The sequence below is a fragment of the Mauremys mutica genome, chromosome 6 (genome assembly GCF_020497125.1).
Source record: "Mauremys mutica isolate MM-2020 ecotype Southern chromosome 6, ASM2049712v1, whole genome shotgun sequence".
Lineage (NCBI taxonomy): Eukaryota > Metazoa > Chordata > Testudines > Geoemydidae > Mauremys > Mauremys mutica.
The window spans coordinates 100,187,025-100,203,561 of NC_059077.1; the positions used below are offsets into that span (position 1 = coordinate 100,187,025).

The following is a 16,537-nucleotide window of genomic DNA, read 5'->3' on the forward strand; positions in this document are numbered from 1 at the left end:
ATTGGCAATGTGCTTGTTTTACTGGTGGATATTGGTTTTCGTGGTGGGTGTTGGTTATGAGTACTATTCCTGGGGGAAGTCCTTCTCAGAAAAGTGCATCTTACATTTGGACCTAAACACACGTCAGGCTTGAACCCAAACTGATCACTTCTGGCAAGGAGTTATAAAGCTGGGGTTCTGACCCAGAGAACACACTGCTCCAGTTCCCAGCTTGCTTTGGCCAAAACACTTGAACAAACTCATTTCTCTATCCAAGCTCTTGGGCACCTTCGTGGATAAACTGCAAAACAACTAGAAGTGGGATTCCCCAATTATGCAAACTTCACTTTTAAGAAACATTTATGTCCTCAGCTGAAACCAAGAGATATAACCTTGTTTCAGATCACAAATGAGGTCAATCGGATAAGTGAGGTCTGTTCTATATACCCTATACCATTCAGTTTCAAATTCCCACTAACTATAAAGACCACTGCTGGGTCAGAGTAGATCATCAAAGAGAAAGAGTAAATGGGAAAAAAAACAAGAATGAGAATGCAGCTGAAAATCCATTCATAAACCTAATAAAATATTAAAAATATGTAGGATTGCAGATGGAGCTGAGCCTGGAAGTTTGGATCTGGATCCAGAGTCTTCCAAAGTTCAGGGATGTTTGGATCCAAAGTTCTGGTTTGTCACATGATAGAGATAGAGCACCAGCAACTGAGTTCAGATCTCAATCTGAACCTCCCCAAAGTTTAGAGTTTAAGTCCAGCCAGTCTCTAGATAGCCCCATGTGTGACAATTTAAGTACAATCTCAAAAATAAATAGCAATGCTAAACCAGTGCAATGAAAGAAATTAGATGAATTAGAAAATCAATAAAATAATGAAAGAATCAATAAGTAAATCTGAAAAAGCAAAGTTAATGCATAGCATTTTGACAGACCTTTCCACCTGTAGATCTCAAAGTACTTTGAAGAGCAGCATTAACAATATTTTCCCTATTTTACAGATGGGGAAACTGAGGCATAGAAAGACTAAGTGATTTGCTCAGAGTTACTCAACAAATCACTGGCTGAGTTTCCAGTTTAATGCTCCATCCACTGAATCACTATATTGTTTGTGACTTGTAGAGAGCATAATTTGAATAGTAATATTCAAGGGCAGATTAATTTCCTCAATCTTGGGAAGTTCTAAAATATAATTAAATATTAAATTGTTCCTTTTTAGGGTAATTTTTTCCAATAGGATCAGCTGCTATAGCTAAATGTATAAAATGCAGGAACCATCAACCATATTTTTTTCCAAGTGAAAAGAAGGGAAAGTCATCACCCCTCCCCCACGCCACCCCCCCAAAAAAGAGAAAAATCCCTTTGTTTCATGACTCTGCCCAGCAATTCCTATAGTACTTTACAGAAAGCATATTAAAATGATTGTGAAAACAGAAATACATAAAAAGAAAACCCTACAGCTGTGCAAATAAAGGGGGGAATGGAGGACGAGAGAAAGAAGGAGTGAGTGACAGACAGATATTCAGGAAAAGAATCATTATAACATATGCTAGAATAAGAATTCCCCTGCTTACTTGGCACAAGCCACTAATGCACATATCCAGTGACTCAGTGTAGCATCGCGTGCCGTCAAGAACCTTCGGAGCCAGTTCCACAACAAGGGTTGTCCCTTTGGCTTGGCACTTCAGTGAACACGGGTTGTCAGGGTCATTAGAGACAGGAAGCCATTCATAAAACTGTCCCTGGTACTTGACATCGTTATGAGCAGAACACTGCTGGGCCCGAAAATCACCGGCTTCTGGAGGGCAATCCTGACGAGGAGAAAAGGGAGAGAGAGAAAGAGGTCAGCTCCAAGGGGGCTAATTACATTTTTGTCAAGGACGTATAGCTGGCAGCACCAGAGTAACACACTTAGATGTAGGAGTTTTTCACTTAGGCAAACACAGTGGTCAAAGTATTCCATGCCATTTTATCTGCCGATAGTTCACCAGACTACTATGCATTCAGGGGATTACTGTAGCAATACTGAAAAACAACAACGCCACTAGGAAATACGTTTCAGCGTAGGACAGACACATGCTTGTCCTACCCACAAAACGTAACAGTCACAAAATGTTCTTATTAACTTTAAAACTACATACACACACAAATCTTTAGCTAACTTTTCTTTTTCCTTTGGGGAAAAAATCACAAATTACTCAATTCAAATGTTTGTTTGTATAAGCATTCCTAACTAGCTTCCCCACCCCCCAAAGTGAACTAAATCAGTCAGTGAAGCAACAAGAGCCAGAAATGCTACGTATATTTGTATTACTTCAACCTGGCTAATACAGGCACAGATTTCACAATCCACAGAATCAGCAATTTTTTAGGTTTTGCTGTACAAATGTTAAAATCCTTTGTTAAGCTCTCTGGGAAGGTTTCTGAAACATTTTGGGTGCAGACATAAATGCCCTAATTTGCAATAAATTATGTGATAAGGACTGCTAGCTGCTGAATATTCAGACCACACAGTACAGATTTCACTTATTGATGAATACAGATCTTATTTGAACTGCTCTCTCTGAGATGACAGTTGAATGCTTTCCATACACAGATATATTGTATCAGTATTGCTAAGCCTTAGCATTCAAAAATAATTAGTTGAGTCTCATGAAATCATGAGATCGACTTAAAATCATGAGATTTGTAAAAATAGTAAAATTTGTCTTCTGCTTTTTGATCCCTTAGGGTTCACATTTTTACGCTTTTCTCTGCAACCACAGGGCTAAAAACTCCTTTTTTATGAAATGGAAGCCAAGAGTCTTGAATAGTCACATGATTTCAGGCTCTGGGTCTACAGGACAAACACTAAATATCACAAGAACTGTGGTAAAATAGCAAGAATTTGCAACGCTGCTGCATTAGGATTTCAGTCACCCTTGAGTCCTCCCTAGCTCATCCTGTTTCTGCAGTGAAGGCTATTCATCTTGGTGTTTAAGTGCTGGTTCAGTGTTATATCTGTTACCTCCTTTATCTGGGGGCTATATCTTTTATCTACTAAGGAGTATAAAAATGGACCCTGGTCTTGATTCAATAGGTCTTTAGCATATCTAACTACAATGATCCTAGTCTTCACAAAATTCCTTATTAGCTTCCTGTATATCTAGTCTTGCCTTGAAGTAAACCTTTTCTCTGATGGAGATTCCAACATCTTTCTTGACAGCTTTGTCCAAAGAAAAGCCTTAGCCAAAATGTGTCCTCTCAGTTTTATACCATCACTCCCAGTTTCTGCTGTGCTAGCTATTTACAATACTTCCCTTGCACTTCCATTTGTTAACTCCTTGCTGGTATTTTTAAACTGCTCCAATTTCTACATTGTTTGGAAAGAAAGGTATAGTCATTGTGAGTGTTGCAGGTACATTTTAAAACTTAAAAACTTTATGGCTTGTATTGATCAGGTTCTAAGTAGTAGTATTTCTTACTTGGCAAGCTTTCAGATTACTCTTGTGAGCTAACTGGGAGACACTTTTTATTGGTGCACTCAGACTGCACGGAAAACAAATATTCTGTTTCGTGAAAAAATGCGATGTTTCAACATTTGTTTTTGTTCTACTTTGGAACTAGAACTAAAACTAGACCTTGAAAAAAGTAGTGTTAAAAACAAGCAAGAACAGCCAATGGCCCTGTGTTTATGGCACTTACCTGGGATACAGGAGACCTGGGCTAAAGATGCTGCTCTGCCTGATTCAGAGCAGGTTCAATCTCTCCTGGTGGAGCTATTTTGCTTTGTATAAATAATTAACTATTCATTGAGCCACAAAGACCGACACAAGAGCCTATTGGTTAGGGCACTTGCCTAGGAATCCTGCAGAGCAAGGATTTGATCCTGGGTCTCCCATATACTATGCCCACACTCGGAGGGGACGGATGTCTTCCATGCTTCAAGTGTGAAATAAATGGTGTCACCATAGCAGACGACAGCACGACTTTATGGCAGTCAGAGGAACGGTGGAAAAAGGGACTTTGGCTGCCCCCTACTCTAGAGTAATGTACATCCAAGTTCTAAAACGAGCCCCAATCACCCTCTCCCCATAAGTGTAGTGGATGAGGACAAAGTGGGTCAACTTCAGGCTTTACTCCTGCAGAACTCAAACAACACTCAACTTCTGTTAATCCATAATGGAAGAACACACGTTATGTCTAGATTCATTTATTTTCCATTCTTAAAAAAAAACCTGTAAAATTATGCACCAGTTAGTTGTGCCCCTCCTCATGCTCCTGGCAAACTGCCAATGCGGATCTGCACGTGGCAAAGTTTGGGCACCCTTTACACAGGCTGAACAGAGTAGAGTAGATTCATATTCTAGGTCCAGTTCTGCCTCCATAGATGTGTACCTGCAGGCAGAATTGGGCCTTTCGTTCTACTTTTAAACAAAGGTGAACAAGGCAATCAAAGCTTGACCCAAGATCTGGTTTAGGTATGTGTTCAGGACAATCTGTGGCCTCACTTCCTGCCACAAAAACCGTACAGTGCATATCCCTCTCTGAATTTTCCTGTCCATAAGTGTATAGAGTCAGGTCTAATAGCTTGGCTTATGCTGTAGCTCACAGAGCCAAGCCAGAACTCTTGTTTGGTTCTAGCTTGGCTCTGCCTTCAAAACTTCCTGGCTTGTGCAGTTTTATTTTTATAAAGACAAAAGGCCCAATAAACTGCACAACATGGAGAGTTCATAATCCTGCTTTGTACACGTTTCACTACATTTGTTTATTTGGGTTTTATTTTTAAAACAAAGAAATAAAAATACATAGTCAACATAACAAGCTCTCGGGACATTGCAGGTGACCAATACCAAATGTTAACTACTTCCAGTCTTTGATTTCCCTGATCAGAATAAAACAATGGATTTAAATAGCATATAGAGCTAGTTTTTAAAAGAAGTTTTCATGGGAAACTTGAAGCCATTCAGAGAATAAATGTAAGCACCCATACATATACGGCACAAGCATACACATACTGGCATGAACGTGCAAAAGAATTTGACCCTGCTGTGCAGAGAAGCATTACAAGTCATGTATGTCACTTCTTTCCCATTAATGCCCTAGGCCTGGCACTAAACATGTTTGAAGACCTCTTCACTGGGCTTGGGGTGAATTTCACTGCCATGTACACTTACACACACACACTTTTATTCTGTGATTCTGCTTGGAAATGTAAACAATTAGTATCTTTTTACACCCCAAGGGAGACTATTAAGAAAAATAACAGCCCAAATTCTTTCTTCCATTGTATGGGGTACAATGACGACATGTGGAGTGAAAGTCAGTACAGAATTTGGCTCATTTTTTCCTCATGTCCAGAGGTGGGTTTTTTGGGTAAGTATTATTTGTTGTTTGTATTATGGTAGTGGGCAGAGCCTCACTGTGTTGGGCATTGTGCAACCATTCAGTTAAAGACAGAATACAGTCCCTGCCCCAAAGAGCTTAGAGTCTAAAAATTGGTATTGTAGCTGCTGAATGAGCAGGCAAGACAAAGTCATGATATTTGGCCACATGTTTTGTCCACCCTGTAAAATATGATTTACTTCTAAACAACTATTACACCTTCATATACGATAATGAGTTCTCTTGTCTTTTCTGTCACAATCTCCCTGCACTCACTTTTTAAAATTTAAAGGTCAGACGAGCAGTTTTTCAGTCAGCAGAAACCATAGGGTCTGATTTCATGACGCTTTTCCACTTGTGAAAATGCTTTGCTCCAATCATTAAAAAAAAAAGAAATGAAGCTCAGCTGTTGCAAATGGATGGGGTTGGGAGAGTTAAACGATCCTCCACTAGTGTAAACTGGCATAGCTCCATTGCACCCCTACAGCATTAACGGTTTTATCCCAGTTAAGTATCTAGCCCTGGAAGAGTAACCTGCCAAGCTGACTGAACCTGAGATGGGAGTTACTCTAGCTTAGCACTACATTCACATTTTAATATTTTGTAGAAAAGATGGCTGTGGGCTTGGGTAGAAATAGGGCATAAAGGCCTTTCCTCTCCCTGGAGAATCAGAAAGAGACGGATAGAATGGAAAGACTCATTCAACTTAAGTCTCTTTTCAGCTGTTCTCCCTTCCCTCCTCATTAAGGCTTCTCAGGGCAGGCAAAAGTCTAATGAGTTAAAAAAAAAAGGCATTGGTTCGTGAATTAACTTTGCCTAGAATCACTCTGCTAGGTGCAGAAGGCTGTTTCATGATCATCAACATGCAGAGGTTTGTGGAATATTTCTGACCAATGGAGTCAGTGCAGGATGTCCATAAACTGTTAATCCGGTCAGGTCGAGATTGTCTCCATCCCTGCGAAAACAGACTTCACTTTAAAGATGGCCAGAAATTCCCTTAGGTGTATGAAACCTACTATTTTAAAACAAACACAGAAGTTTCAGCCTCATCTCTTAAGCACCTAATCCTGACTGCATTATTAAGGCTTCATTCACTACCTCCCCTCCAAATTTTTTTTTAACCTGACCTCTTAGTTGCCCCTATTGTAATTCATAAGGTCCGTGGAGTTCTGCCATATTTGAATCCCATTCAAAACACTTTCTATTAATCAACGAGCCAGTGGAAAAGATAAGATGAATCCCAGATGTCCCTTGATGGTGATAGGTAGATCAGATTACATGGGACAAAAGAGGGTCAGGCTTTTTAAAGTTTACTTAGTGGGTGAAATGTAAAAGATCATATCTAGGCTCTTATAAGGTGGAAGCAGTTGTGGAGTCTTTAAAACAGTTTACAGTATAGATACTTGTATATTTTCAGAGGCCAAGAGAGATTTACTGTAGATTGAGCTTTTCCTTTGCGCAAAAAATGGCAAACAACTGGACTATTCTGTGTAGCATCTGACATAACAGTTTATTGAATCAGTTCCATGGCATATGTGCTCTAGTTTGACTCCACAGGCTTATTTATAAAAAGGACAAATCCGGAGGTCCTCCTGCACTCGGAGTTTGTCTGAGTAAAGACTGAGTAAGCACCTGAGAGTATGTCTACACAGCCTGCAGCAGTGAGCCTCCCAGCCCAGGCTGACACACCTGAGCTAGCAGGGCTCACACTAGTAGTCTAAAAACAGCTACGTAGACAGTGCTTTGAAGCTGAGCTCCGGCTGGAGCACAGGGCCGCCCAGAGGATTCAGGGGGCCTGGGGCAAAGCAATTTCGGGGGCCCCTTCCATAAAAAGAAGTTGCAATACTATAGAATACTATATTCTCATGGGGGCCCCTGTGGGGCCCAGGGCAAATTGCCCCACTTTCCCCCTCCCACCCCGGGCAGCCCTGCTGGAGCATGAGCTCTGAAACCTAGGAAGGAGGTTCTCCACACCTATTTTTAGAGTGCCAGAATGTTAGCCCAAGTCAATCAACCTGGGCTGGGAGGCTTGTTGCCTGCCGCAGGTTCTCTAGACGTTCCCAGAGATGCAAGCAATGGGAGAAGAATCAGCTGCAATAGGGGAGATTTTCTATAAATGTAGGACTCACATTACAGAGCTCTCATTACTGCTTAGCTCACTACTATTTTTTCCTCTGTACTATTCTAATTAATTTGCGCAGTTTCTTTGGTATTACACAACCTTATGTTTCTTTAAGACTTCCATAAAAAGTCTTTAAAAAGAGAGAGAAATTCATTGCATGATGTAATCCAAAGAAAGAAAGAACCACCACAGTGAGAGGAATTTTTAAAAAATAAGATCAGGTCGCACCTACATTCTCTTTTGTTTGTTAAAAGCAAACTATCTAGAGGCTTTACCCCACATTCTGTTCTCATTGACATTAACAGCAAAATGCCCTGTGATTTAGTGGAACTTTCACTGGGCCCTAATGCCTTGTCTAGACTGGTTGGGTTTTTTTCCGCTGGTGTAGCTACCCTGGTTCAAGTGCAAATTCCTAGGGCCTGAATCTCCATTGTCCTGCCCCTTCTGTTGACTTTCATGGGACTTATGCACATGTTTAAATGCTCTGCTGAACTGGAGCCTATACAACAAACTTTCAGTGAGAACCACAGCAGAACTGCATCATCTAAAGAAGACGACAGCAACGTAGAATAAATAAATACCTACAAATAAATGAGGTACTGGAGCTTCTGTTCTGTACCAAATTCCAAGCTCTGTGTCACCACGCAGTGACAGCACAACTAAGATAACCAGCCAAATAATGACCAAAGTCAGTCATCACTTACCTCTGTGCAATTGCACAAACCCACTAGGATTACATGAGTCTTATGTCAAGGTAGGATTTTACTCTTAGAAGGCAAAGCTACTGTCCCATATTTTAAGTTATCTTCAGAATAAGTACACTTTCACTGCCTGTCCCAAGTATATACCTCGATGAACCCACTGAACTGGATACTATCAAAGCAGTTTCCAAGGAGGTTTGTTATCAGAACTCGTTTGTTTTGTTTCTAATTGTAATGTTCATCTTCCAAAATCCAAAATGCAATGAACATTTTTCCTTGGTTTCTTTTCTAACTGAAATTTTTGTTTCATATCTGTTTTCAAAATGCAAACCAAAACATAATGCTAAGTTCAAAATGAAAATTTTGTTTAAAATTTTTTTTGTTAAATAATTTAAAATGTTACAGAAACTTAACAGGTTTCATGAAACAGTTTGAACTGGATGAAACAGTTTTTCAAAAAACAAAAAATTTCAGTAGAAACATTTTGACTAGTGATATTAGTTATGTAGCTGGGATAGTACTGTATTGTGCACTAAGCATTTAGGGTTTGTCTATATAGAGACTTAGTGCATTGCAAGCTGGGGTGTAACTCTATGCTCTTATGCTGTCTACACTTAATTAAAAACCTACGGCAACGAGTCTCAGAGCCCGGGTCTACAGATTCGGGCTTGCACTACAGCACTAGGAACAGCAGTTTAGACATCTGGGCTCAGGCTGTGCAGCCAGAAGTGGGGGAAGCTTCAGATCCCATTCTCCAGCCCGAGCCACAGCACTGACACAACTGTTTTTAGCATCATGGTGCAAGTTCAAGTCTGTAGACCCAGGCTCTGAGACTCATTGCAGTGGGTTTTAAAATTCAGTGTAGACATACTCTAAGTATCCATGTGGGCCATGCTGCCATATGCTAAAAGTTACATAGTGCACTTTGATGTACTGCTGTTTCAGAGGGACAAGAACAGGTTATCAAAGGTGTTTCTAAATAAGGGTAAACAAAAATTTCAGGGGGGCAGTACTTTGTTTGTAGACTTCTATTTGTTTCATTCCCAGTGCTGCTTATTTGTACACAGTGGTAATTCAACAGCTTTCCAAACAAACATGAATCACTTCTGTTATCAAGTGAAACCATGACATGAGTGTGTACTTTACAGATGTACAGTAACTCTGTGAACAGCACTACCGATACCACACAAAAGTCATCAGTAACTCAACAGCACATACATTGGGAGGCTTTGTCTTTCTGCTACCAGAAGCACAAGTTGATTAAGAATTCCCAAATTATCATGACACTGAGTTCGTATATGAAGACTGCTTTTCAAAGTCTAAGGAGAGTTTTCTTCCAATTATACGTAGCACAGCACAACATTCAACTTCCTATACCCAATGAGGAGCTTGTGGCTGACTATTTGAGGTCAAACCCAAAAAGTCATGAATAAAAATAAAAATAAAAAATTAATGAAGATCTCGAGAAAATTACCTATCTAATTCTCTGACACAACCTTTAATTCCTAATCCTCTAAGAAGAGTTTGCCTCTACCTATTACAAAAAATACTCACAACTATAAGTTATGGTAAAAACGTAGGTAGCATGCTGTCAAACTCAACTGCTCCGGGGTGGGTGGGTGGGTGGTTGGGATGGTGGGAATTTGGTGACACTTTTCTCATACTTCACTGAAATAGAGTAATTAAATGTGCAGTAAAGAATCACTGATTCAAATCACCTATAGTAGACTCCCTCATTTGTTATTTCATGTTAGGTGAAGAACACTGGATTGCAACCTGAATGTGCTTTGGGCTCTTGCTGAGTAGCACAGCTATGTTGAGAAACAATATTCTCTCCAGCTGCAGAGTGATCTTCAATATGCCACTCTGGACACTTTGTGATCTGAAGGGTGTACGATAGAATAATATACTACAAAGGTGCTTAAACAGAAAATGGAAATACAAGGGCTTGAAATGAAAGACTCAACAGAAAAACTGAAATGAATCCTATTAAATTATCCAGATCAATTCTAGTCTGATCAGAATCCTAAAATGCCACTTGTGTAGAGGGGACAGAGAAGAACATCTGCAGTGGTCACCCTACTCTGCCCTGCCAATCATCTTGATATGTTTATTTAGGACAAAGCCTACCTTAAAAAACAACGGTTGTGCACGTTCATAGTTATTTTGCTAGATGACAGGGAGACATGAATTCAGACCTTAAAGCATCTATCATTAAAATAACATAGTTAATGGCACTTGTTCACTAACATAAAGAACTAATTCTTAGGCAGTTACTATGAAAATAACTTCTGAAAATGTACATGTCCAGAGGAAAAACACAAACCAAACACCTTCCACAATAAGGGATGTAGCCATAATAAGTGGTCTGAGTGCAAGAGAACTGTCATTTAAAACATAATTCAGTTCCTTTAAGTAAAGTTGGTGTTAATAAAGAGATTCGAGTTAGCTTATGGCTGCCTTCTTTACATGAGGAAATTTGCACATGTTGGCAGCCTAGTCAAGTGGCTTACAGAATCATCCAAGTGAAGGAAAATGCCTACATTTTTAACAAAGCTCCCCCAACCTAGGTGGTTTTGTTTCAAAAGATTTTATTGATATGCCAGCCACAGGAAGGTAGAAAAACTAAACACTGCTAAACACCTGAAGAGATCTGACATTCCCTCCGGCAAGGACAGTGCTGCCCACAGGTGCAAGCCAGTACAACCTGTCTGAGAACATTTCACATCCCTTACAGGTTTGATATTTTGAAGTGTAACTATATAATAACATTGCCCCTTTTAAAAAATGGACAGTGGTGTTGATGCTTGTTCACACAAAAGCAGCACACAGTGGTAAGAAGCAGGAATGGAGGAAGTTTGTATGTGAGTCAGAAAGTGGTGTAGTCAAATAAACAGACTCAGATTCCAAGGCCAGAAAGGACCACAGTGATTAGTCTGATCTGCATAACACTGGCCACAGAACTTCCCCAAAATAATTCCTTTAAAAAAATCCAATCCTTATTTAAAAATTGTCAGGGATTGTAACTCCACAACATGTTCCAATGGTTAATTACTCTCACTGTTAAAAATGTATGTGTTGTCTTATAGCCAAGGAGAGAAGGTACGATTTAGGTTATGGGCAATGCTCACAAGGTTTGGTTTGAACTAACGTCCATAGGTTCAATCTTGGGTCTGTATAGTTGATCTAAAAGGTATTACAAAGATAGGCGTTCTTGTGAGATTTATGGCACATTCTTGTTTTCATTTGAGGAAAACTCCACAAGAGTCTTATTTGTGGTGTTCAGTATCTGGGAACGATTCTTCAGTGCGTTGTAACATACTGGCATGCTCGAGGGAAGTACCAACCCAACAGGATGGAATGTCAAACCTGCTCAAGTGCTTATCACTGTTTCTGTCTAGAACCAAGAAGCAGTATATCAAAATGAAAAGTATTCGTGACAAATCTGAACATTTTCAACTGTGCAAAAATGTTTGAATTTTGGGGACAGCAGATGTTTGGATCAGACAGAGAAAGCAGTGGACAGTGGGGTGAAAGGTTGGTGAGGGAGAGGCAGACAGAAAGGGAGAACAGGAGGTTGAATGATGACCTTAACATGATAAATAGGAGAGAATCTGGTAGGCAAGAAACAGACTGAAAGAAAGAAAAGGCACAACTCATCAGCTGAAAAGAAAAAAAAATCCATCTATAATCTGCCCACAATGCAGCATTGCAGAAGAATCCAGCTCCAGAAATTCCACCAGAGTGTCACTTTTAAAAATGTTTATTTTTCATACCATAAGATGTGTAGTTATCAAACAAAATATGTTTCTATTGCATTTAGAATAATTTTCTAAAAAAATCCAACTGGGTTCCCCACCCCCAACAGAATTTCTACAATGGCTGGAACCATATTTGGAATTAATATTAGTATTTATATAAAAATGTTTCCTAAAATAATTAAGAAACCATATCATCATCAGATTCTTTCATTCCTACTTTCAATATTTACACATGTGGCTTCATATTCATAATATTTCCAGTTTCTGATTGACATAAGGCAGTAACTGGTAAGCAAGCCAAATCAGATGTGTTCCTTACAGGACTGCTCAAAAGCTTTCTAGACAACAGTGTCAGCCTCTCTCACAGCCCCCAGCTGTGATTGGGGCTCTCAGAAGAATAATACAGGTCACTGAAGAAACAGATGCATCTCTCTCTCCTCTTTCCTCTCCTCTCCCTTTTCCCCTTCTACATTTTTTCCCCTGTAATCTAATTTCAGGATGAATTAAAAACAGCTGTGGCAAAAATCCCACAAATGATAATGTCTGTGAAAATGTGTTCATTGCCAAACTCCAAGAAGTACACTTCCAGTTCTCTTATTTCATCCCCCCCAAATAAAGAGTTTGTTTTTAGCATTTATAACTGCCTTTCTCTGGAAGAGGACAGTCATATAAACAAAGGCACGTGAGCTCTGAGAGATAACTACACTCTGCAGCAAATAAAAAGACTGGCTAATTTTATGTCCCGTTATACCACTAGTGCAGAAGTTATCCATGCTAACATAGTGGTAATCGAAGCTCATGCATAAGTTGATCCCTGCAAGAATCAGAAAGGAATTTTTCCATGTGTTAAATAATGAAGAAGTGGCTAGATTCATTATAGATTTTGAAAGCCCTTGGAAGAGGCAGAATGTTCATCCAGAATGGTGCCTTCTCTGTTTTCCAGGTTTTTGAAACTTTGCTTCATAAAAACCTGGAAAACAGAGAAGGCACCATCCTGGATGAACATTCTGACATTTTTGAGCAAAAATGCACATGCAACTGTGCGTCCACATTCCTGTACCTGGATACAGAAGTAAGTTATATGAGTAACTAGCCATTTGCAGGACCAGTTATTGGATTTGCAGGTATACTCATGATAACTGAGCATGCAAATACAGAAGGTCTAATTAGGTTTATTTTTAATAGGTTTTTGCAGCACATGCACTATCTATTTATTGACAATAAGTGAACAATGGAGGAAAATTCAGCATTGCACCTTCTTCAGAATAAGTTCATGTTAGAGTCACACATTAGGGGTGAATCCAGGCCCTACTGAAATCAAAAGGAAAACTCTCACTGACTTCAGTAGGGCCTGGATTTCACACCAGGAGTTTAAGTTTTCGTTAATTGGTGTTGGATAATCAAGAGAATTTTACATTACTAACGTGATCAGAAGTTTGGAGCCAATATTGTTAAGTATTAGGTAAGTAAAGACACTTCTTCCAGGCAAAACTACAGGAGCTTTTATTCTGAAGAGAAACCATCCAGGTCCACAGGCCTAAAATTGAACCTAACCTAAAAATAACATTTACAAAAAAAATCCTGTGTCTTGGAAAATCCGCTCAGCAACTCCAAAAGCAGGGTTATAATCTACATGAAATCACAGCTTCTCAGAAGGGTGCTCCAGCAACAGCAAACCCACGCAGAGCAGGATCCTAGTACATTTCGGTTCCCTCAATGCTTACAGGAGCCAGCCAGGCAGGCAGGCAGGGCTGACATGATGTGCATGCACTTGAAAACCCAAACTAAAGCCGGTGGGTCTATTTTAGGCCAATCAGCCTTGACAGTGTCTCTTCCTTTTGTTCCATGTCATATTCTATGGAGCTACAGCTATGTGGCTTGACTGACACAAATTAACCTTCCTGCTCTCTTCGGTGTCCTGGTGTAGTGTAAGTGCCTCACAGTTGGAAAACGGCCCACGAAGCAGCAGGCAGGCTTATTTACTGACTACTCAAGTTGTTGTCAGTTACTACAGCACATGTCTAGACTGAAGCAAGATTTCAGTGACCCAAAGAAAACCCCCGGAGTCGCACAATTTTTGACTGAAGCAGAAGGGAGAGAAAAAAGGGACAATAATTCTCTCTGCATGGGGATGCTAGAGCTGTGCAGAAATAACCAATTCATGTTCTGTGAAAAACATGAGCCAAATCCAGAGGAATTTACTCAGTTTTTTACCCTGCTGTTTCTCAGACATAGCTCCCATTGAGAGGCCTCTCCATCTGACCCTGTGAGGTGTGAAAATTTTACCGAATGCATGACTGGCTTTAATTTCCATTTTTACCAATCAAATTCATGCTGACCATGTAATTTTTACGATTTTTAGCATAATATAAGACTTCCCACATTATAGTCTTTGCTTCTGTTTTCACCAGTGTAAACAGCTTATTGTTCTGCTGAGAGAAGTTGGAGATGCTTATTTTAGAGTATTGAAAACTGCATTTCACCACCAGATATAACTGAAAACCTTTAGAATGGCAGACAGTGGCAAATTATTATAGGTGAATGCAAGGGACCATCGCAAAACACCCCAATAAAATGTTCAAAGGGATTTCAACCCTGGGGAGAACAGGAGAGAGAGAGAGAGAGAGAGACAGACAGACATATTTCTCTTCGGCCACCAACTTCCTCCCATTCTCTGTGGAAGTCAGTCCTTTAGGGCTCAGTCCTTCAGCCAGACAAATCTCCTACTGAAGTCAGTAGGAGTTTTACCAAAGTAAGGACTAGAAGAGGACCAGGCCCTTCCTGCCACCAAACTAACTATACAGAACAGTGAATCCACTTCTCCATGCTTCATGAGCTCAGTCCAGTTTATAAAGGAAATAAATAATCATGGCTGAAACGATGCTAGTATCATGGTTCTACCACCCTCCAAATTAGCTCTGGAAATAGTGAGGTACATAACAGTATTTTCATGGCACCAGCATTATTTAAATAATTACATTATTAGTATTACCATCCAAATTTTATTATTTACTTACTTTATATAATTATATTAATTACAAATAAGTGTTATTAGTATTACAATCATAAATAAGGTTCACTTACCACATTGCTGCATGTTCTGTATCTAATGTTTCGCCCTTCACAGCTCCTGTGTCCAAAAAGAAAAATACCCCCCCACACATTAATAACTTAATATCGCAATATTTAGTGTTTACTGTATATTGCAACTTTTCATCCATAGATCTCAAAGCACTTTTTACAAAAGAGAGTAAGGCTCATTATGCCTATTTTACAGATAGGGAAATGGAGGCATAACTCTGTTTCTTGAATGCAACTGCATATTTATATAGATACTCCTAGCATTAGTTTCTTTTCTCCATTCCTTTCCTAAAATACTCTCTCCTGATATGCAGCACATTTCCTGAAGAAGTGCATCAACTATGTAATCAGAGTAAAGAAATGCAGCATCAGAAACTGAGCTGGAAGCCTATACCTGAATTTCATCAGTAATTTTGCACATCTCCCAAGAACACATAAGTGACCTTGCAGCAGTGTGCATCTGGCTGCATAACTATACTTCGCACCCACTTCAGCCCAAATCCTAACACTGACACATAGCACTGGCAGCCAGACTGCATGAGGGGGTATTCCTCATGGGCTAGGAGGAAAGGAATCCTTTTACTAAGCCACAGAGCAGCAGTGGAGCCGTACAACCTCCTCAGTGCTTGCCTCACATCTTACCTGAGAGGGCAAGAGGATAACTGTGTAAAAACAGATCTCCCAGCCCCATTTCACTCCCAAATCTGTGCTGCAGAGCCACTGAGCAGCTGGGCCCTATGGAGCTTAGGGACTCTGCACCCCTTATGTGGACTTCACTAAATCTTTCTATTTCCTCCCACACAGCAGAACCACATCAGCGGGGCCTTCTAAAGGATATTTTGAAACAAAAAATAATTTCAAACCAACAAAGTTATGTTTTGTTTAAGAAAATGTTGAAACAACGCATTTTGATTTTGGGGGAATTTTTAAAAGGTAATTCCTGACCAAAACAATTGAGTGAAACAGACACAAATTTGCAAAATATTTCAATAATGTCAAATCTTCATTTTTGCCTAAAAATGGTTTGGGTTGAAAAATCTCACCCAGCTCTATTCAGAATATTCAGCAGAGGTTCTCAGTGAAAAACAGAATGGAGAACTCGGCCCTTACACTGTTCTTCACCTACACCAGAACAGAATTCCCTTCATTTTTAATTTCTTAATTTTTTTCCAGATTGAGCAAAGCATGCATTCCTTGAGGACTACATGCCTGCCAAGTCAAAAGTTTTAAACCCAAACCATTTCAGAATTATCCAAGTGCCAGGACAGTATCTGCATGATTTTGAGGGTTTTTTAATTAAATGATCAAAAAACTTTTTCCATTCTGAGTTAACTCTAAAGTCACCTGAATAGGTTTTCTTCAACCTACTCAAACAAACCAAAAACTCACAAGACTTAATTCTCTACTGCCTTGCACTATGTGTAGCCATTTACACTTAAGTGAGTACAAAATGCTACCAGATCAGAATGGTAGCTTTACAGTGTGCAAATGACTGCACACAGGGCTAAGGAATGGAGAA

General features: G+C 39.7%; 1 protein-coding gene across 6 annotated transcripts in view; it reads right to left on the bottom strand.

Moving 5' to 3' along the window:
- The window catches only part of ADAMTSL1 (ADAMTS like 1), a 654,406-nt gene that overhangs the window by 201,898 nt on the left and 435,971 nt on the right, over window positions 1-16,537 (bottom strand). For all 6 annotated transcript variants that reach the window (XM_045021716.1, XM_045021715.1, XM_045021714.1 and 3 more), the window contains 2 exons: window positions 15,022-15,067; window positions 1,564-1,800 (listed from right to left, as the gene is read on the bottom strand). In XM_045021716.1, the coding sequence (XP_044877651.1) occupies window positions 1,564-1,800; window positions 15,022-15,067 (283 nt within the window). The remainder of the gene's footprint in view (window positions 1-1,563; window positions 1,801-15,021; window positions 15,068-16,537) is intronic.